Source organism: Macaca fascicularis, chromosome 5 (genome assembly GCF_037993035.2).
Source record: "Macaca fascicularis isolate 582-1 chromosome 5, T2T-MFA8v1.1".
Lineage (NCBI taxonomy): Eukaryota > Metazoa > Chordata > Mammalia > Primates > Cercopithecidae > Macaca > Macaca fascicularis.
The window spans coordinates 104687546-104710707 of NC_088379.1; the positions used below are offsets into that span (position 1 = coordinate 104687546).

The following is a 23162-nucleotide window of genomic DNA, read 5'->3' on the forward strand; positions in this document are numbered from 1 at the left end:
CATTACCAAGTATATCTCCAAAGGAATATAAAATATTCTGTTATAAAGCTACATGCACTTGTATATTCATTGCAGCACTATTCACAATAGCAAATCAAACCAAATGCCCATCAATGATAGACTGGATAAAGAAAATGTGGTACATATACACTATGGGATACTATGCAGCCATGAAAAGGAATGAGGTCATGTCCTTTGCAGGGACATGGATGGAACTGTAAGCCCTTATCCTCAGCAAACTAATGCAGGAACAGAAAAACAAATACTGTGTGTTCTCATTTATAAGTGGGAGCTGAACAATGAGAATACATGGACACATCGTGGGAAACAACACACTGGGGCCTGTTGAGGGGGTTTGGGGGAGGGAGAGCATCAGGAAGAATAGCTAATGGATGCTGGGCTTCATACCTAAATGATGGGTTGATCTGTGCAGGAAACCACCATGGCACACATTTACCTATGTAACAAACCTGCACATCCTGCACACGTATCCCAGAACTTAAAAGTTGAAGAAAAAAAATTATCAAAGATGAAAGGGCAGTTATTTTATAGAGATAGAAACTTGAGAGAGTAGATATGCTTTTATTCTTTTTTAAACATTCACATAAATAGATTCTGATATTTCCTTACATGTGATTGCAGTTAATGATAGAGTGGGGCTAAGAGAAAAGAAATTAACAGATGTTAAAAAGAAAATTATTTAGCAACTTATTTTTAAAAAGTAGCTTGTGGCTTATTGGAACACAAATTATATAATAGTGTTTTATGTATGTATATGTGTGTATATATGAATATATATACACATGATCACAATTACTATATATTTCATATATATAATGTATATATATAGTGTATACATGTACACATATATGTGAAATATAGTGATTTTTTCCAGTAAAAATCTTTTTATTGTGGAAAATCTTTTTTTTATTTTTATTTTAAAATTTTTTATTTTAATTTTTGAGGGTATTAGATGTATATATTTATGGGGTACATGAGATATTTTGATACAGCTGCAATGTGTAATAATCACATCATGTAATATGGGGTGTCCATCCCCTCAAGCATTTATTTGTGTTACAAACAATCCATCATACTCTTTTAGTCATATTAAAATGTACAATTAAATTACTGTTGACTGTAGTCTCCCTGTTGTGCTATCAAATACCAGGTCTTATTCATTCTTTTAAAAAATTTCCAACTTTTATTAAGTTCCAGGGTACATGTGCAGGATGTGCAGGTTTGTTACACAGGTAAACATGTAGCATGGTGCTTTGCCACACAGATCATCTCATCACCCAGGTACGAAGCCCAGCATGCATTAGCTATTCTTCCTGATGCTGTCTCTCTGCTGACTCCCTGCCTTCAACAGGCCCCAGTGTGTGTTGTTCCCCTTCATGTGTCCATGTGTTCTCATCATTTAGCTCCCAGAAAATTTTCAACATAGACAAAAGTGGAGAGAAAAGTATAATGAAACTCCATGTATTCATTACCCAATCTAAAAAAGTTATAAACATAAAGCCAATCTAGTTTTATTTATTATCTCTTAATTCCCCACTTTCACCTTCCCAGAACTAATTTTAAACAATTTCTAAAGATCATATGATTCTGTTCATAAACACTAGTTGTTATTATTATTATTTAACATAGGGAATATTCATATATGTAACAGGTACAAAGGCTGTAATATTTAAAGCTCTTTTATGTTCCCGTATTAAATGTAAATATTTATTTAAACTCATGGCTTTCCTTGGTTCATCAAATCAGGTAATAAATTAACCAGACAGGTTCACATTCAATCAGATAGCATTCCAAATTGCTCCTGGCATCTTCAAAAGATCAGGATTGTTCGGATGCTGTTAATAACAATAAAACATTAATAAGTATAATTTTCATGATAAATTTAACCAAAGCTCACAAATAAGTTTTGCCTTTTCATTTCAGGATCTGGTCTTCCTTTTTAGACATCCACTTTATTAAGCCTAATTTCTTTTATCCCATCATCCTCTTCCGTTCATGGTGTTAATAATATTTTATACATGTGCTAGTAAACTGGGGGGGAATTCAGGACCCTCACTCACCTTAGGCAGCGTCCTTGTTACTCAGTGGTGCTGTTGAGGAGAATTAGAATGTACCAAGGAGGGAGTCAGGTTTTAGTCTTGGAATAGTCACTGTTCTCAGATCTCCTATAGCTGAGGGCAAAGTTGAGCATCGAAGGAGGGAGTGGGCATCAAAGTTGGTGTGTTGGGATTCTACTTTTTGAGAACCCAGATGTTCTTATTCCTGGATAACTCCAACATGTAGACACCAAGGGGGGATAAGCCTCAAGGACAGAGCAGTCCTTATCTCAGACATTACTGCTGGAGCTGTGGAACCCCTACCAACAGCAGCTTGCTATGCATAAATGTTTTCTTCACCCAGGACTGGAAGACACCCCTAACTGTGGAAGGAGAATCTCTGTGTCCTTTCCTCACTCTGGGGCAGGGTCACTGCACCTCAACAGGCTAATCAGTCATTGTATCCCATCCCCTTCCTCCCGCTTCCTTGCTTCTTTGCAGTTGGGTGGTAGGAGGGCCTGCCCTCTCTTGTGCTTCCTGTGCCCATATGGGGGACACACCTGATGAGGCCCAACTTCTGCCTTCCCCATTGCCACCTTTCCATCTGTGTGGGCAGTCTGACGGTATTCTCAGTGGGCTAGAGAAGGAGCAGGAAGCCTCACTCTGGTGTCTACCCCTAGGCTGATTACCAGGGAAGCCTCCTTGGAGAATGTGGGAGACTTGCCCATAAAGCAATGCAGCATTTTCCACCTGGCTGCCACTTAGCATTCCTTATGGGTGTGTTCCATAATTGAGAATTCTGGGAGAAAAAGTTTGTGTTAGAGGATATGAGTACAAGGGTGTGAGGCTCAAACCCCACTCCAACCTCTAACTCCTAACTTGAGGAGTATTCCTTATGGGGATATTGAGATTGTACAAAATATTGCAGGGCTTATATACTAAGTTTACATGGTGTAGCTTAAAAAATAATGCTTGTATTTTCTTTTTATTGAACTTCCTTTTGATATGTTGTCACTGACACGTTTGCAAATTGGGGAGTTCATGTCAGTGGGATATTTCCTCAGGTTTCTTCCCCAAGAAGTAGTCTGGGTCCTCACACCATGAAACTATCTTCTTCTTCTTTTTTTTTTTTTTGAGACGGAGTCTCGCTGTGTCTCCCAGGCTGGAGTGCAGTGGCGTGATCTCGGCTCACTGCAAGCTCCGCCTCCCGGGTTCACGCCATTCTCCCGCCTCAGCCTCCCAAGTAGCTGAGACTACAGGCGCCCGCCACCACGCCCGGCTAGTTTTTTGTATTTTTAGTAGAGACTGGGTTTCGCCATGTTAGCCAGGATAGTCTCGATCTCCTGACCTCGTGATCCACCCGTCTCGGCCTCCCAAAGTGCTGGGATTACAGGCTTGAGCCACCGCGCCCGGCCGAAACTATCTTCTTCTTCTGCAACATTTATTCCCTGCTTCAAATCCCAGTTATTTTAATTTTACTTTAGCCTTTTCCTCCTCTCTTTTGTTGTGTCTTCTCTTTTCATTTCTTCTTTGTCCTCCATCTCCTCTATGTAACATTGTTCCTAATGTTTTTGACCTTTGTTTCTATTGATCAAGGCTGTGCTTGAATATTTTACCTAGAATCATTTATCCTAGTCTTACTAATCCCCCAAACCCTAAGAATCTTCCAGGTGGAGCATTTCTATACATCAGTTCCTGGAATCCCTGACATGGGAGACTATATAACTATAATAGTGGATCAGAAGGTATCTTATAGGAACTCCATGGCAAAGCAAGAGAATGAGACAGTTGGGGCATCCTTTACATGTCTGATCCCTGCCACTCTCTGTTCACATAGCCATGGTTTTCACCCCATTCTGATTGTGAAGGGTCTGGGGTAGGCACTCTGTGTCAAACTGCAGAACACCATGGTGCCAAACTCGGGTACACTGTACTAGAGGGATCTAACATTATACTATGCAGAAACCTCTCTTTCTAGGGAGCAGCCCCAACTGAGTTAATGGTTTTTGAAATGGAAATTGTATGAATTTATACCACCATTCTATATTGTAACAGTGTACAGATGTGCATTATTGAAATGGAAGCCTTTTCCCTCTGAAATAGCCACTATTCAATCTTTTAAGCACATCTAATACCTGGGATGTGGAAAATGTCAGAAAAAACAAGTTGGTTAGTTCTTAACATAAAAAAAAATAGAATCATTGTAAATGTTTTTTAAATCATTCAGTCATCTATTAGTAATGTACCTTTTCCCTTGGTTCATTAGGTCGAATGCCTCACTGATTTTGTCAAAAGGCAGGGTATGGGTCACCAATGCATCCAGATTGAATTTCTTATTCTTATAGTCAGTGACCAGCTTTGGGATAGAATCTACACTTTTCCAACCTGTAATGTGGACAAAATGCAAAATAAAGACATGCACTTGACACAAAGTAGTTTAATCAGCATTTGCTGAACGAATGAAATTATTAGGTCAGATTTGGTTTGTTTCAAATAGATTAAACTCCTTCCATCTTTAATTTTCTGCACTTATATCTACTTTAAAAATTTTCTTTATAAGAAAAATTTAAGATTATTTTCCACTCTATATAACAAATTATCTCAATTAGGTCAATGTTTATTTTTTGTTCCTCCATGTTGGTTCATTCAAATGCAAATTAAATTTCAATTTGCAAATTATAATTACCTTTTTATATAAATTACTTATAAGTAATTAATAGTTTTTATGTAGTGTTTGGATATGCTCTAAGGATTCAATGTTTGGGTAAATTATTTTTATTTCCTTTCAATAATCTTCACTCTAAGAATTTCAGAACTACTAGGAAAAATATTTAAAGCTATGAAGAAAAAAAATCTGACCCCCAAAGAATGTTCCATTTATAGTACGGCCGATTATTAGCTCCTCTGGAAAAATAGTCAATCCTTTGCTACCAGCAGCTACTCCAATGAAAGTACATGTTCCCCAGCCTGCGGTTGTACAGTCCAGGGCTGCTTTCTGTAAGATCGAACACAAAAGAGTACTTGAGTCAGTGGAAAAGTAGAATATGAACTCCACTGTGGGAATGTACAATGCTTTAGAAAAAAATTAATGCAACTCTGCCTGTAAGATAATGGGATTCAAGCTAATGACATCATAGTATCATTGTAGATTGAGCCTTGAGGGCCAAGTGTTCCATTACAGATAGAATGTTCAGTACAGTCTGGGTGTAGGTGACTCATACCTGTAATCTTAGAACTTTGGGAGGCCAAGGTGGGTGGATCATTTGAGGCCAGGAACTCAAGACCAGCCTGGCCAACATGGCAAAACCCTGTCTCTACTAAAAATACAAAAATTAGCTGGGTGTGGTGTTGCCTGCCTGTAGTCCCGGCTACTTGGGAAGCTAAGGCTGGATAATTGCCTGAATCTGGGAGGAGGAGGTTGCAGTGAGCCGAGACTGCACCACTGCACTCCAGCCTGGGTGACAGAGTGAGACTCTGTCTCAAAAAAAAGAAAAAAAATTAGTAAAATAAAGATAAAGATGTCTAAAAAATCAGCATACATTTGTGTATAAGTAAATAAGTTTTATATTTGCCTCTGATAAATGTTTAAAGTGTCAGAGTTTGGCATAAAGGTTGTGAAACTATAAACCCAGCCGAATCTATCTTTGTGTGACTTTTTTTTGACAAATAAGACTAGTTTAAAATTGTTAGGTCAATAACAGCAACTGAACCACCTAATTTATCAGCAAAATCCCTATGTGTTTAACCTTAAGTTTCTTACTTAGGTTTTCACCTGATGTTCAGATTTTAAAAATAGTTAATAAGGGCCAGGCATGGTGGCTCACGCCTGTAATACCAGCACTTCGGGAGGCTGAGGCAGGTGGATCACTTCAGGTCAGGAGTTCAAGACCAGCCTGGCCAACATGGAGAAACCCTGTCTCTACTAAAAATACAAAAAAGTAGCCAGGCACGGTGGCGTGTGCCTGTAGTCCCAGCTACTCAGGAGTCTGAGAAAGGACAATTGCTTGAGCCCGGGAGGTGGAGGTTGCAGTGAGCCAAAATCGTGCCCCTGAACTCCACCGGGCGACAGAGTGAGACTCCATCTCAAAAAAAAAAAGTTAACAAGGAAATAACCTTAAATAATGACTAATTCTGCGTAATATCTCAGTTATCAAAAGTTATCTAGATACCTGTTAAAAATGAAAAAGTATATGTAAATGAAATAAATGCTTATAAGTGGACTTTGTGTAATATAAAATCTGAAAATTATTTTAAATTAAATAATAAATGCTGGATGTGTGAGTCATTTCCAGTTAAAAAATTGTGATATAGGAAAACATGTTTCTAAAATTGTGAGATGATTTCATCTATAAAATGCTTACATCTAACAGTTCAGGATTTCTTGCTTTCTAAGTTTTCATGAAAATTTAAGGTTATTAGGAATAAGAATTCTAATTCATATATAAATATATAATTGTATTCTCTTTTTTTTTGAGGCAGTCTCACTCTGTTGCCCAGGCTACAGTGCAGTGGCGTGATCATAGCTCACTGCAGCCTCAACTTCCTGCAGTTTCTCACCTCACCCTCTCAAGTAGCTGGTACTACAGGTGTGTGCCACTACACTTGATTAATTTTTGTATTTTTAGTAGAGATGGGTTTTTGCCATGTTGCCCAGACTGCTCTTGAACTCCTGGGCTCAAGCAATCTGCCCACCTCAGCCTCCCAAAGTGTTGGAATTATAGGCGTGAGCCACTGTGCCTGGCCTGTATTCTTATTAAAAAATAATTTTATATAATTTGGAGATTATTTTAAAGTTATTTACTTAAAAAGATGAAAAAAGTAAGTAGGGGAGAGAAATATACAGTTATAAATATAAAAATATATTTTAATAAAATAATTTAATATTTATTTTAATAAAATATGAATTATTCATATATTTCATATAAAATTTGATATAAAATTTCATATAAAAATTCATATAAATAATTTCATATAAAAAAGAATCTTATGGTAAAATCTTGTCCTAAAATAAAATGACTGATTATTTAAAAAGAAAAAAATTAGGATAAGTCAAAAGTCCAGGCATATCATAGACCATTTGTGTAAGTCATAATAAGGTTCATGAAGAGGAATTTATAAAAAAATTTTGTATGGGATTAAATTTGCTATAATTAAAAGAGGATTATTTAGAATAGTCTTTCTAAGACTATTCTAAGACTATTCCCCTATGTTAAAACAAAGTTTCTTTACAGTATTGATTTGCTCTTAATAAAATTAAAAGAAATTTAACTTTTAATTTTATAATTTGTTTCTTTTGAAAACTTCTCAAAATCATATGTCAGAAGTTCAACTTTTGCTATCTCTCTGCTTTCAGCTTTGTCTCCCCTTGGACTGATATAACTCTCTTCTTTAGCCTTTTCATCAGTTGTTATTAGTTTTTTCCTCCAGTTCTAACTATTCTTACGGCCTGATACTAAAATGTTTTATCTTAAAGGTCTAGGAGTGAATGTTTTCCTCCAGTACAACTTGATTCTGTACTCTTGGCTTTTCTTGATATGTTTAAATTTTTCAATGTAATGAGAAAATTTCTCATGCAGCTACTAAGAATTATGTATTTTCCTGCTGTACTCATAATCCTGAACACACTTTTCCCGTGTCTGATTAAATTCAAGCACTTTTCCCATCAGGTTTATTGAAATGGGCCTCTCATAAGGAGAAGCAGTCACACTACCAGTTTTTCTTTCCCTTTCTGGTAACTGACTTAAGAAACAACATTATACATTTTATCAAAATAATTCCCATGTTGTCTATATTAGGTTTTTAATTGCTTTAAAAAACAGGGTTAAGGTTTTTACATCCATATATCCTTATGTATTGCCTTTAAAGTCTTTTGATGATATATTTGGCTAAATAAGTAACTATTGCTTTACAGTGACCTATGGTTCTGTTTTAATCAAATATTTTGAGGCCTTTAACATTTTTGACAAACACTTTCAAAATTAAATTCTAAATTAAGTCTCTGACTTATTGCTGGGGCTTATCAAAGCTATAAAAAATTAATCACTGAAAAGTTATAAAATCTTTCTACAGCTTCCAGTCAGGTCTTAGACTCCAGTATCACTACCTTCAGCTCCTTAAAAGGGTCCTTAGCAGGTGTTAATAATAATCCTTGTGCTGGTAAGTTACAGGGTGTTGACCCTTGGTTTAGAGGGTTAGAGGTCATTGAAACCTAGAAACATAGCTTTTCCTAGTTATAGAAACTTTTGGTAGGAGGGTAGGTAACTCATCTTTTGGTGATTAAGTAAATCCTTCTCTTTCCAAGGATTTATTTGGATTCTCTAATGTAATTCTGTTCCATAACTGAAAATGACTTTCATGATATAATAAGTCAGTTTAATGATAGAAGATGCTAACTTTTAGGTCAGTGGTTCTCAGCTTGAGAAATTAATTTTTAAAATGTTGTCAGTGGGCCCCCAGCACACAAGAATATCCTGGGTATGGCGCATTCATTGGTATTAAAAAAGCAACAAAACAACAATGAAAAACCCCTCAGGAAATTCTAACATATAGCTAGTGTTGAGAATCTCTGTACAAGAAAAATAAGGTGAATAGGCTAAATTTTAGTGTTTGTAAATAAATGAGCCATGGGAAGCGGGGTGATGGATGTGGCATGCTGCACACTGCAGGTACTAACATCAATTCAAAAGCAGGGCCTGAAGCCTTGAACACAGGTGAGCAGTGCCAGATATGGAGCCCTTGATGCATGCATTTTCAATAATAGCTAATGTTTATTGTGTGCTTAGTACCTGCCAGATACTGTTTTCAGCAGTTTGCATATAGTATAATGAATCTGTTCAGAGAAGAATGACTGAGGAACAGCAGCCTGTGGCTGTCATCACAAGTCTTCCTGGATCTCATTCTTTTCTGGGGAATACACCAGTTGTGTAAGAACCAAGGGGGAAGAACCAGCACAAAATTTGCTTCTGGGAAGTATAGAATTTTATGCTTTATATCTTGCCTAGAGGATGGCTTGGGAGCTAGGCTGAATGAAGGTGTAAGTAAAAGGAATAACATCACAACTACTTCATGGCTCTCACTAATGAAATAAGAAGAATCCATAGGCAGATAATTCAGTTGATGAATTCTTTGGTCATTTCATTAAAAACAAAAACAAACAAACAAAAAACACAAAACAAAACTCCCTAAATCTGCTTAGTGTCTTTGAGTAAATACACATTAGGTGATTATTTGCTGACTCTCTGGAGAATTAGGCTGGGCACTCCAGCAAGGTAACTTTTCAGTATATTGCCTGTAGTTGTAGTTGGTTCTTCATTCCACTTTTTGGAGTAGAATAGACAGGCTGGCTTCGTAAGTGTGCAACCAGTGCAGTCACTGAGGGCACTGTAGCCTGTCCTGAGTCGGGAAGAAATCAGAATGATACAACATTGCAGTGTTCAGGAAAAAAAGGTGATTTAAATTTTGTGGTATGGTTTTTTTGAAATATAGAAAATTTCAAATGTGTAATTTGGACCTAATTTTGCAACCTATTTATTGAGATCTGATGGACAGAGCTGGGCTGTGTGCGGGTTGCTAGCCTCTCCCTGTTCTACTTTAATATGGGAGTGAATGTGTTGTAGCTATTAGGAAACACCAGTCACCCTCTCTTATTTCCTTCTCTAGATCTGCCTTCTGTATATTTTTTTGTGGGGGTAGGGCTCACTTCTCATAAAACACAATTCTTTTAAAATGTTCATTTCTAAGTTTTCTCTATTTTTTGCTGCATTTCATATAGAAGAATGAACAAATATTAATAACATTAATATTAAGGACTAATAGAAATAGTTATTTACATATTAATAAACATTACTTACAATAGATTATTATATAATGTATAATATCTAAGTGTTAACAAATAGTATTTATTATCTGTAAACATGTTAATATTAAATATATCAATACATGCACATATTGTTTATTAATTTTAAATATTATATACTGTTATAGAAAAGATATTCTACATTATTAACAAATATTAATATTAATAACATGTATATAATGTATAAGATAGCTAAGCCAAACAGGTGTTTTTCCTATTTATTCATTGCAGTTAGTTAATTCATCCCTTTATATCTTTTGCTAAAGAATGCTGTCCCTTAATGCACTTGTCATTTTATTTGATTTCATAGTCAAAAGGAACATTTCTCTAATTAATTAAAAATGAAGAAACCCCTAAAATTGTCTCCAAGGAATAGGAATTGGAATTATCATAGAAAACAAAATTAGAAAATATTATCTCCAGACAAATAATATTGAGCTTTTTAAAGGGATCTCAAATCAGCATCTACACATAATGCTGGCATGGCTTCTTATCACAAGAGAAGACTGAACTCACCAAGATAGTACTGGCATTTGGGGGGACACATTCATGGGCATTGAAGGAAATGGAGTATAGCTGAGGGAATGGGAAATGATTTGTGGCTTATACTTCTACTCCACTGTCATCCATTTGAAAGTACTAAGAAGGAATGGTTATAGTTACCATAATAAACATAACCCACTTTCCCCTATTATTTAACAGCCAAAGAATAAATTGAAAACATAAACCAAGAAAAAAATATACATACCATGGTTTCAGATCCACCTGCACAGTCAAGAGCAAAATCCACACCTCCCTTGGTCAATTCAATGATAACCTCCTGGATGGGTTTATGTAGGTTTCTAGGATTGAGGCAATCAGTGGCTCCCAGGGCTTTAGCCTTTGCAAACTTCTCACTGTTGATGTCAATACCTATGATTCTGGAAGCTCCTGCAGCTTTACAACCCATTACAGCAGAAAGACCCACACCTCCTAGGCCAAAGACAGCACAAGTCGAGCCAGGGGTGACCTGAAAGCAGGAAAATTATAAAATAACTTTTAAAGTAGCTAGTCCCACTTTTTTCGTTTTAAGAGGCAGGAGGAAGTGGGGGCATGAACATATGAATTAAGGACAGCCTGCTATTAAACTCTATGATATAGCCAATGGAGGAAATCTGCCAATGTGAAAATGGATGCATTACTACCTAAATTTGGAGAATTATTTAATGTTCATTAAGATTATAAGAAACAAACCCAAGTAAAAATAATTCCCTTGTTTTACTTTTTCCCTTCAGTGTTAGAACAAAATTTGAAAACCCACACATTCTGAAGGGCTTATTGCTTTCCTTTTAAAATTGGATCACTAGTAATTTGACATCTATATTTCTAATAGGCCTCATTTGGTTGTATTAATATTACAGTGATTTACTTGATCACTCCAAATCACCAGTTTGGAATGAAGTCCAATTTGTTTTACATGGCATGAAAGGATTTTTATTGTCTGACCTCTGTCTACCTTCCAACTTCATCGCCATGATATTCCCAGTACAAGAACTGCGAACAGATTGTTGCACTTCTCCTCATGCTGTAGTTGACGCTGTTCCCTCAGACTGATGTACTTTTCATCTTATTTTCTTTAATTAAAGTATAACCTATACTCCTACGCCTGACTTCAAGGACATTCTCTCTATGAAACTTTTATTGATTCTTTAATCAGAAATCAATGCCTATCGTTTTGTTTTTCTTGTATCATATAATTTATAACCTGCCTTGATTGTGTGTGTATGTGTGTTTCTTTAAAAGACTACATTTTATGAAGGCAGAAACTTTTTAAATTCCACATTATTATGAAAGGGTCTTTTGTATGTTGAATCTTTAATAAATTTTTGTTTCATTGCATTAAATGGAAGTAATAGATAAGATGGTAAGAAAAGATGCTGTAACTGGAATGTTATTCTACAGACTAGTATAGTGATAGAAAAATACTACATAGAGAGATACTTAATATTTCCTAATGAGGATGCAAAGCTGTTAGTATTAAAACATAAACAAAAGGAAAAGAGAAAATCTGCTCAAGGTAAGTATTAATACATTCTAAATTGGAAACAAAATTACTGAGCAACAGGTAAACTGCAATATTTTCATTATTTATCTATATTAGGTATGCACACCTCTGGCTTTTGCTACTCAGGGGAAATAATATATATGTATATATATTGCAAATAGTAAGAATATTGTTCTTATGATGGCTTCTTTACTATAATGTTGTGGCATGTGTTCAGTATGTTTCTTAATATATTTCTCCAGAGTCTCAGTTAAAAAGAGCCTGTGAGTCTCTTAGGAAATGGAAATGCATTTTTCCCATTGCAGCAGTGTAACTACTAGTTGGATTCTCAGGCTAACTCACGACAGTGTGTAAATAGAATATGCTGCATTACTTGTATCATACAACTAGGCCCCTGTGTATAAAAGTGCATTTGCTTGCAGAACTTTGGTGGGGTCACTATAAATTGCCCCCACAATTTGCAAGTAGGTCTACACACAGTGGATGATTGTCTGTCTGCAAGTACCACTGCTAGAGGATATTTCCACTCTTCCAAAGGTCTCTGTGTAATGTTGTTTAATTGGCAGATACAAGCACATCAAAAAGAAATAGGGGTTCTGGTGATGCTAGTATGTTCTCAATAATTATACAGAGAGGTTGCTTCACTTTTCTTCCCAGAAGTAAGTTAAATTTTATCAAAGCTCTTGCCTTTTGAATAGAATTACTGATACTTCACTTTCCTTAATTTCTTCCTATCAGATTCATTTCTCTCTGAGCATCCCATGAGGTGGCTTAGCAGCTAGAATCTCCTCCTTTACAGTGGGAAGAATAGCTCCTGGAAATTTAGGTCGACTTTGACTGGATTTAAAAGAAAGCTGTACAATTCCACTTCTGGATATATAACCAGAGGAAATGAGCTGTGCATACCCATGTTCAATGAAACATTATTCACAATAGCCAAAATGTGGAACCAATCCTTAAACAAAAGGAAGAGAGAAAATCTGCTCAAGGTAAGTATTAATACATTCTAAATTGGAAACAAAATTACTAAGCAACAGGTAAACTGCAATACTTTCCTTATTTATCTATAATATTAGGTATGCACACCCCTGGCTTTTGCTCCACAAATAGATGAATAGATAAGAAAAATGTGGTATGTGTATACACAATGGAGTACTACTTAGACTTTAAAAAAGGAGAAAATCCTGTCATAGTGAAAACATGGATGAACCTGGAGGATATTATGTTAGGTGAAATAAGCCAGGCACAGAAAGACAGATACTGCATGATCTCACTTGTATGTGGAATCTAAAAAAGACAAACTCATAGAAGGAGAGACTAGGCTGGTGCTTACCAGAGTCTAGGGGGATAAATGAGGAATGGGATGATGTTGGTCAAAGGATACAAAGTTTCGGTTAGAGAGGAGGAATAATTTCTGGAATTTCATTGTACCCTATGGTGACTATAATTAATAATAATGTATTGTTTATCTGAAAATTGCTACGATAGTAGATTTTTAATGTTCTCACCACAAAAATATTAGTATATGAAGTGATGGGTACATTATTAGCTTGATTTAATTATTCTACAATGTATACATATATCAAAACATTACATTATACTTCATAAATGTCTAAAAAATTTTTTCAATTAAAAATAAGTAATTAAGAAAGAAAGCTGTAGCTGAATCTCTAGTGCTAATGGCCCTTAAAAGGACTAGAGTAGTAGAAGAGGATGGACTGCATGGAGCCCAGCAGAGGAAGACTTGAAGAGTGATACTTCTTCCCTGAATCTCTAGCACCATACAGCAGAAAACAGGCTTTGACTGCCATGTGCACATCTGCTGTCAGCTCCACCCAGCTACTAGTACCCTTCTCTGATTGTAGTTTGGTTTCTAATACAATTTTTAAATTTGTGTATTAATGAGTAATTGTGCGGATGAATACATTTTTAAAGGGAGATAACATGCTGATAGCAAAGAGTAGCATTTTTGTCTATGTAGCAGATAAAATTCTCAATGAAGAGTCATACTTTGGTATCTTGGCTACTAGATCAACCTCTTATTGTGGTGAGGCTGACTTTGTTTCCTTGACACTGAACAACTCTAGGTAACCTGATAAAAAGGACTTTCTGGTTTACAAAGCCGAGGACCAGGCCTCACCAGGATGTTTTAAGGGTTTTACATGCACCTGGTTTTATTTGTTCATTCATTGAAAAATTATCAAGCTCCTATTATGTGCCAGGGACAATTCCAGCCTCCAGAGCTATCACAATGAATAACAGAGAGTTCTTGCCCTCAAGGAACAAATAGTACAATAGGACAGAAAAATACATGGGAGATTTCTCTATAGTGTGATAAGAATGAAGACAGAGGCTGGCGGTGGCTCACGTCTGTAATCCTAGCATTTTGGGAGGTAAAAGTGGGAGAACTGCTTGAGCCTAGGAGTTCAAGACCAGCGTGGGCAACATAGGGAGACCCTGTCTCTATAAAAAATTTAAAAAATAGCCAGGCATGGTAGTGCATGCCTGTAATCCCAGCTACTTGGAGGACTGAAGTGGGAAGTTCGCTTGAGCCCAGGAGGTCAAGGCTGCAGTGAATCATGATCATGCCACTGCATTCCAGCATGGGCAACAGAGTGAGACCCTGTCTCAAAAAAGAAAAAAAATTTGGGGTGAAAACTGGGAGGGACACCCAAAGCATACCTGAGAGCCTGAAGTAGATCTCTGAGAGGAAGTGATAAATGGAGTCAGCCTGAAGGAGGCAGGGTGGTCTTCTCTGCACTGTTGCTGGAAGCCAAGTGTGGAAAGCCCAGAGACCACAGTGACTGAAGCCTGGAGACTCAGTGGAGCCAAGGGAACAGTGCACAGCGGAAAGGGAGAAGTAGGAAGTCACTGTAGCCTACTGAGGAATTTGACCTCACCCTGAGGGAAAAATGAAATAATGCAGGAAAAATAAAATCTTCAGACTTGTTGTTTGAAAGACCACTCTGGCTGCATTTTGCAGTTTTGAGTCGGGAATAAAGGTTGATGTCAGGGAGGTTCAAATAAGGAGGTTATTTGAGATGTCCAACTGTGAGATCTGTCTTTGATATCTCTCTAGTTCTAGGTTAGATGCTTTGTAAGAGTCTCTAAATTCTAACTTGGGATTCTAGGGACACATCTGGTCAACATCAGGGCTGCTACCAGAGACCCTCCTTTGAAGCTACAAAGGAACAGGATGAGAAGCAGAAATGAACTGCTACTGATTGAAGGAGAGAAATCTGTAGCATCAGGGAGAAGACAGGGGTGGTTGTGTGAAGATGGAAGTGAGTTTCTGTCATTTTTATTGCCCTTTGATGGAGTCACCTGTCCTAGGATGAGCATTCATCCTTAGGAGACATATTTAAACAGGCTGTATTTGAATCAGGGATGATCTATAATCTAACATGTTAGTATAGTATAAGAACATATGCTGGGCGCCAATTATATGTGGGCTACTGGGCCAGATGTTTTACATATATGATGTGATTCAATTATCCCCATGAGTATTTTTAGTAGATATTATTCTAGAAGGGTTAAATAACTTGCCTAAAATCACAGAGGTAATAAATGACACAGCCAAAGTTTAGAGATAACAGGTTCATCTGTATCACACTGCCTCCCAGTAACTTCTGTTTTACACAAACTGGTGTTTAACCATTTACCTTGGCATTGTTGATTGCAGCCCCATAGCCAGTTGAAAACCCACATCCAAGCAGACAAACTCTCTCTAAATTTGCATCATCGTCTATTTTGGCAAGATTAGTATCTGACACTACAGTGTACTGAGAGAATGTACTGGTTCCCAAGAAATGGTAAACTGGTTTTCCTTTGCAGGTAAACCTGCTGGTTTTGTCTTCCATTAGTTGTTGATCACTAGCAGGATTTTTAAGATTACTAGAAAATTAAAAAAGAGAGAGAGAGAGATACAAATAAAGAGAAGTTACAATAAATGGAAGACTGATCATTTTCCTACAAAATACATTGAGCATTATACATCTTTCATGACAATTTACACGACAGAAAAATTAGGGAAACAACAAGACTTTTCACAAAATATAGTTTGTTGAAAGCATTTTAAAGATAACAACAACAATTTTTTTAAAGTGACAGGGTCTTGTTTTGTCACTCAGGCTGGAGTGCAGGGAATAGACGAAGTTTTGCTCTTGTTGCCCAGACTGGAGTGCAGTGGCACGATCTCAGCTCACTGCAACCTCCGCCTCCTGGGTTCAAGCAATTTTCCTGCCTCAGCCTCCCGAGTAGCTGGGATTATAGGTATGCATCACCATACCCGGCTAATTTTGTATTTTTAGTAGAGACAGGGTTTCTCCATGTTGGTCAGGCTGTTCTCAAACTCCCGACCTCAGGTGATCCTCCAGCTTCGGCCTCCCAATGTGCTGGGATTACAGGCATAAGCCACCGCACCGGCCAGGGAACAAACTTTTTTTGAATGCTTTTGTGTACCAGAAATGCTTTTAAGGGCTTTACATGTATTAACTCTTAAAAATTTTTATTATGGAAAATTTGAACATGTATAAAAGTAGAAGGAATAGCATAATGAACCCTTATGTGTCTGTGTCCCAGCTCCAGTAACCATCAACTCATGGCCAATCAAGTTTCACCTATTATTCCTTCACAATACCTGCTCCCTCCCCTACACTGGAATATTTTGCAGCAAATCCCAGATATCACTATTTCATCTGTAAATACATTAACGTGTGTCTCTACAGGATTCTTTTAGGTCCACATATTTGTTGTCTCTTAATTATCTTAAATTATAGATCCCTTCTCTCTCTCTCTCTCCTTGCAATTTGTTTGTTGAAGAAATTGAATCATTTGTCTTGTAGAGTTTTCCTCACTCTGGATTTTGCTCATAACATTCCTGTAATATGGTTAAACATATTTCTGTATCCCTGTATCCCCTCATAAATCAGTATTTTTGATGTAAACACTTGATCTGATTCAGATTTTATATTTTTGTGGTAATACTTTATAGGTGGTATTGTATATTTCATTTGGAATATATAATTATCTCTCTTTTTAAAACATTAGAAAGAATTTATTGGCATTGTCTAAATCCATTATTTCATTAAAACTTTGCAAAAAATATTAGTTCTTTGAATGTCTAGAACAAATCTATGAAGGAGGCATTATTTTGATCCTCATTTTTTAGATGAAAAAATTGAGGCACAGTAATAGATGTAAGAGTAGTACAGTTTTAGCTTCTTAAATAACTGCTTTCAACTAGTGTTAAGGAAGAAAGGATCCGTCTGTAGTCTCAGTAAAGCAAAAACAAGATGATTAAGATTGTGGACTCTGGAGCCATACTGCCTGGGCTAAAAACCTGGCTCTAAGACTTATAACTATGTTGCCCTGGGGTAAATCACTTTACTGTGCCTTATTGTTTCCCTCTCTCATCCCTGTAGAAGTATTTATTATTCTGAATTTGGCATTTATTATTTCAGTGATTTATTTATGCTTTTACTACATATACAAATAACCATTAGAAAGTATAGTATTGTTTTTGTATATGACACCTTACTAAATATTCCTTCAGCAATTTGCTTATTTCCCTTAACATTATGTGTGTGAGATTATTTTATGTTAATACATGCAGCTCAAGTTTAGCCATTTTCATTGTTGTGTAGTAGTCCATTGTGCTACTACGTAGCAATTTTAAAATTCATTCTCTTTCTGATGGACATTTGTGCTGTTTTAAATTGCTTACTATAATAAACAGTGTTGCAATGAACATTCCAGCACATGTTTCTTTGTGTGCACTTGCAATAGTATCTTGTACACACCTAGGATTAGAATTAGTATGTGGAAGGTTTGCACCTCTTCAAGGCCATTTAGGTAATGTCAATGTGCTTTCCAAAATATTCATTCAAATTTATACTAACAGTGTAGAGTGCTTACCTGATTTTTCCACAAAAATTTGTTAGTGGACTCAGACAAAACTTGCATTTTCTACATAGAGGTGCATAAAGTGGAATTACTTTGTCACCTAGAAAAAAAGGCCATATGTTGGATGGTGCCTAAGATGTTACTTATAGTTCCTACCAGATAAATCAGTGGAAAACACCTTTTCTTTATAGTATACATTTTATATTCAGTGGAAAGTATAGGTGGCTACAATATTTCATTACCTTACAAGACTGCAGATTCCCCCAAGTATTGCTTATATTGTATTTTTAAAAAAATTACTCTGCTAGGCAGTCAAGCAACAAATCTGTGTTGATATCACCAGACACAGAACTCTGGGACTTTGCTGTCATTATGACTCTCTGCATCATGACTATTGTTTATTACATTTCCAAACACCATGTATGAAACATAACATCCTTATATAATAGGAGAGGTAAACAATTATAGGCTAGGTATAAACTTTATATCATTGCCATGTTTCACCTTTAGATTCACTTTCAAATTCCACATTTTTCCACTTTTTAATAAATTCCAATTTAATCGTGACTTCTGTGCTTCAATGCCTGAGGTCTAATGATGATAATTCACATTTGTTCAACATTTAATACATGCCATGCATGCATTTAATACATGCCACGCATGCATTTAATACATAACTATTTACATGTATTATTTCAGAACTTAATTCTCAGAACAACTCTTTGAGATGAGCCCTATTTTTATTCACACTATATAAAACAGAAATCTGAGCTGAATCACAGAAAAGTGACATAACTGGTCAAGATTACATAGCCAGTAAGTGGCAGAGCTGGGGCTAAAGGGATGATATTGGCCAGACTCCTTCATTGACACAAAATGTTGGGAAGCAATTTGTTTGTACAGTCTTTTTTGGAATGGAAAGGTACTAATGTACCTCTAACTTTGGAGCATTCTCATTCAAAGAGAAAAGAGTGGCATGGTTCATCCAGCCTGCCAAATGAGGATTACATAGCCCATATTCCAGTATCTGGAGGATCTGTTGTAAAATGTGGAGTAAATAATTTCAGCTATTGGTGTGTGCTTCATTTAGGTATTATGTTTATCTTACAAACTTCCAAAAAGACACTTCGGCTAACACTGACATATGTATATTTCTCACTAAAGCTACCTCTAAGTCCTAATTCTTTACATAGTTTGCTGTTAATATTAAAATAGTTTGCATTTTTATATAGAAGTTGTTATAACATGTCATTAACAAAACCTTTTATTTTACACCAGATGCAGTGGCTCACATGTGTAATCTCAGTGCTTTGGGAGACTGAGGCAGGCAGATCGCATGAGGTTGGGAATTCAAGACCAGCCTTGCCAACATGGTGAAACCCTGTCTCTACTAAAAATACAAAAATTAGCCAGGTGTGGTGGATCATGTCTGTAATCCCAGCTACTCTGGAGGCTGAGGCACAAAAATTATGTGAACTCGGGAGGTGGAGGTTGCAGTAAGCCAAGATCGTGCCACAGTCCTCCAGCCTGGGCAACAGAGTAAGACTCTGTTAAAAAAAAAAAAATGTCTGGGCACAATGGCTCATGCCTGTAATCCCGGCACTTTGGGAGGCCAAGGTGGGTGGATCACCTGAGGTTAGGAGTTTGAGACCAGCCTGGCCAACATGGTGAAACCCTGTCTCTACTAAAAATAGAAAATTAGCCAGGTGTGGTGGCACATGCCTGTAATCCCAGCTGCTCGGGAGGCTGAGGCAGGAGAATCGCTTGAACCCAGGAGATGGAGGTTGCAGTGAGCTGAGATTGCACCACTGCACTCCAGCCTGGGTGACAGAGCAAGACTCTGTCGCAGAAAAGAAAAGGAAAAACAACACTTTTAATTTTAGATTTAGGGGTACATGTGCAGGTTTGCTATATAGGTAAACTCGTGTCATGGAAGTTTGGTGTACAGATAATTTTGTCACCCGGGTACTAAGCATAGTACCCAACAGTTATTTTTCTGAGCCTCTCCTGCCTCCATCCTTCATCCTTAAGTAGGTCCCAGTGTGCCTGTCATTGCCCCATTTGTGTCCATATGTTCTCATTATTTAGCTCCTACTTATAAGTGAGAACACTCAGTATTTGGTTCTCTGTTCCTGCAATAGTTTGCTAAGAATAATGACTGACAGCTTCCATATTCCTGCAAAGGACATGATCTTGTTCTTTTGTAAGGTGTCATTTGTTAAACATGGAAATTTCAGTTTAAGCTAACCTTGTAACTTTGCTTCATAGGACAATTTCTCAGTGCTTTATGTAAATAAAATGACCACATTTCCCAGATTTTATTAGACAGTTCTGATTTCAAATATTCTGTCCCATTGCTAGACTGTGATAGATTGTGTGACTCAGTTTTACTTTGGAAAAGATGGTCCCCCTTTGTAAATAGAGATCAATTATAGCATGCCAAGCCAGGACTCTCTCAAGAATTATCTCTGAAATATTGTGACATTTCCATTTTATCTGAATAAAATAAAATACCTGGTTTGAAGTTGGTCACTCCTGGCCCAATACTTTCCACAATCCCTGCAGCCTCATGGCCAACGATCACTGGGAAAGCTAAGCCCTCAAATTTAGAATCGGTAACAGTGGCATCAGTATGGCACAGGGAAGTAGCAATGATCTACAAGGCAATTACAGACTTGAATTGTGTTTCTGCAACTATATTATTGAACTGGACGTTACATATAATATTAGGCCTGATATCATTTTGAAACTTTATGAGACTTCTAGAACTCAATAAAAGAATCACCTTTTGAAAAAAAGAACCAATAAAAATGTACTAGGTTAAATTTGTTTTATAATGCATCTTTGTTTTCCACCTTTTGCTGTTGTCAGAAAATCAAAAAAGAGATAGGATTGGCAATTATTGCCTCCAGGAGAGGAAAAATGAAAGGTAATAGGGCTTATATTATAGGGTTATTATATTATAGGCTTATTATAGGGTAAATTTACTGAAATAAAGTTAAGGTAATATACCTTTTACAGTTACGAGAACGATATCAAATTAAGGATTGTCTACATTAATTACCAATGTATATCTATATTCTTCTTCAAGGTTCTGTCAATGAGGATGTCCCATTCACTCTCATGTACAGACTCTTAATGTGGGGGTCCTCAGGGAAAATATAAGTCTGGTCAGCTTGGGAAAAATGGGGAAAGTCCAAACTTGCCATCGGTGATCTCACTCCATTCCACGTACTCTCTTCTCCCTGTGACCTACTCCTGTCTCTTCCTCTGGATACCCAGGACCCTTCGGCTGCCCAGAGCAGCATATCAGGTTTTTCTTCTTTGTTGTTTTGGATCAAATTCTCTATCTTCCTTTTAATAACACTTTCAAATAATTAGCAATTGGAAAACAAAAAGAAAACCTAACTAATTCAAATTCAAAGTGAATTCCTTTGTCTGATTCTTAGGGTAAATGATTAATGTTAAGACCAATTAAATTTTAAACCCGTTATTCAAAAATTACTAAAATAATGGATAATTTATTCCTTTTTGGGATAATGCCTATTTTTGACTGAACCTAAAAATACAACTTCCCTGTACTAGAAACTCCAAGGCCTCTGAATCATAGCACATAGGATTGACTTGACAGAAGCCATGTCTCCACTTGGGGCCCTGTCTGCTCCCACCCAAGGAAAGTCTCCACTTACCTGAATGCGAACTTCATGAGCCTTGGGGGGAGCTACTTCAACCTCTTCAATGCAAAGGGGCTTGCCTGCTTCCCAGGCGATGGCTGCTTTGCATCTAATAACCTGAAAGAGAGAAAGAAAAGGAAGAAGGAGATAGAGATTTTGACAGGGTTGGGGGTGGGAGAGAGGATATCATGAGAAAAAATTAGAATATATTAATACTATAATTTCATGACAAAGACTTAAAGAGTTTGTGGCTGGATCTTACAGATATTATTTTAAAGACAAGGGATCTTAATGAAAAATAAGAAGTTAAATTCTACATTATAGTCATTACATTTTTTATTTCTTGAAAAATAGTAACAGGTGTATTGAAGTTTACCTTAATATAATGCCTCAAGTTTTTCCCTCTATAACAGAGAGGATAGATTTATAGAGTTGGAAAAGGTAGATGGCCTATAAAAATCTATTGAGTGAACTGTTTGAAATCAGCTCTGAATTACCTGAGTCAGATAATTGCTGGAGAATAGATGTGTTTTACATCTTTGCAACTCGAAGTGTGGTCCTCAGACAAGCATTTATTCACATGACTTGGGAATTTGTTAGAGATGAAAGCCCTGCCTCAAATCCACTAACTCAAAATCTGCATTTGAACAGTGTCCCCAGATAATTCATTAAAAGTCTGAGAAATGAGGCTTACATCATTATCAAATTTATCTGTAGGATATAAATTAAATAAAAATTTGGTCTAATTGTAAGAATTTGGGTAAAGATGAATGAACAGAATTTAAGTATTTGGGATTCTATAATCCCAATTCTTTTCTAGCCTCAAATTATATTTTTAATTTCAAATATAAGCAACATTGAAAGAAAGCAGAAAGAAACAAACCTATAATCTTCTGTTCTAACACTACTATGCTTACATTTGGTATACTTTTCCCAAAGTCTTTGACAACATGAATATCTATTTTTCAATAGTTAAGTAATTTTGAATTATGTTTTTGAATATTATTTATTTTGTTTCAAAGGAAATATATATTAATTATAGGAAGTTTCAAAGTGCCAAGGCATACCTGTTTTTAAAGACAAAAAATAAAATGAAATTCATCTGTAAGCTCATTACCCACTTTATGCTTTTGATGCAAATTCTTTGAATATCCCCAAATAAGATACATTGTCCATAGTATTTTGTAATCTGCTTTTTCTACTTATTAATATACTGTGAATGTTTTCCCATATTCTCCTGCAACGTTATTTGTAACTTATGCATATTCTATTTTAGGGTTACAGCCTAGTTACTTAAATCTCTCTTCTTTTGGCCATTTGAATAATATTAATATTAACTCAACACCCATGTAATAAACATTTTGGCAATCCACAGTTAATTTCCCTGGAATAAGTTCCTGGCATAGGGGCCACTCATATCCTTTTGATCAACTGTAAGTCACTGCTTCCTGAGTTCCTGAAGGAAGCTTCTTTTAGCCAAACATACAAAGACACAGAAAAGCACAAACTGAACAAAGATACAGCTTATTTGCTTACTTTGCCCTTGGTGCCCATTTTTCTTTGGGAAACTGTGTTGGGAGTTTCTTTCTGAGTTAAGAAGGCTTCCACTGCTCCCCAGAGAGTTCTGT

The 23162-nt window shown here is 36.5% G+C and overlaps 1 protein-coding gene and 1 long non-coding RNA gene across 5 annotated transcripts in view; one reads left to right on the forward strand and one right to left on the reverse strand.

Moving 5' to 3' along the window:
- Window positions 1-16009, forward strand: part of LOC107129794 (uncharacterized) — a 29876-nt gene extending 13867 nt beyond the window's left edge. Inside the window, exons 2-3 of the long non-coding RNA XR_010586920.2 lie at window positions 12695-12945; window positions 15088-16009. This is a non-coding gene — a long non-coding RNA (uncharacterized lncRNA). The remainder of the gene's footprint in view (window positions 1-12694; window positions 12946-15087) is intronic.
- ADH4 (alcohol dehydrogenase 4 (class II), pi polypeptide) lies at window positions 1185-23162 on the reverse strand. Of its 4 annotated transcripts, none has more exons than XM_005555514.5 (9): window positions 23071-23162; window positions 21550-21651; window positions 20375-20516; window positions 17873-17960; window positions 15619-15850; window positions 10661-10921; window positions 4917-5052; window positions 4304-4442; window positions 1185-1856 (listed from the first exon to the last, which is right to left on the reverse strand). In XM_005555514.5, the coding sequence occupies exons 1-9, from the start codon at window positions 23086-23088 to the stop codon at window positions 1832-1834; spliced, it is 1143 nt and encodes a 380-aa protein (XP_005555571.3). In that variant the 5' UTR covers window positions 23089-23162; the 3' UTR covers window positions 1185-1831. The 4 variants fall into 4 exon arrangements, with proteins under 4 accessions (XP_005555571.3, XP_073896302.1, XP_045248615.1 ...); XM_045392680.3 differs by lacking the exon at window positions 1185-1856 and adding an exon at window positions 1990-2111; XM_074040201.1 differs by lacking the exon at window positions 20375-20516.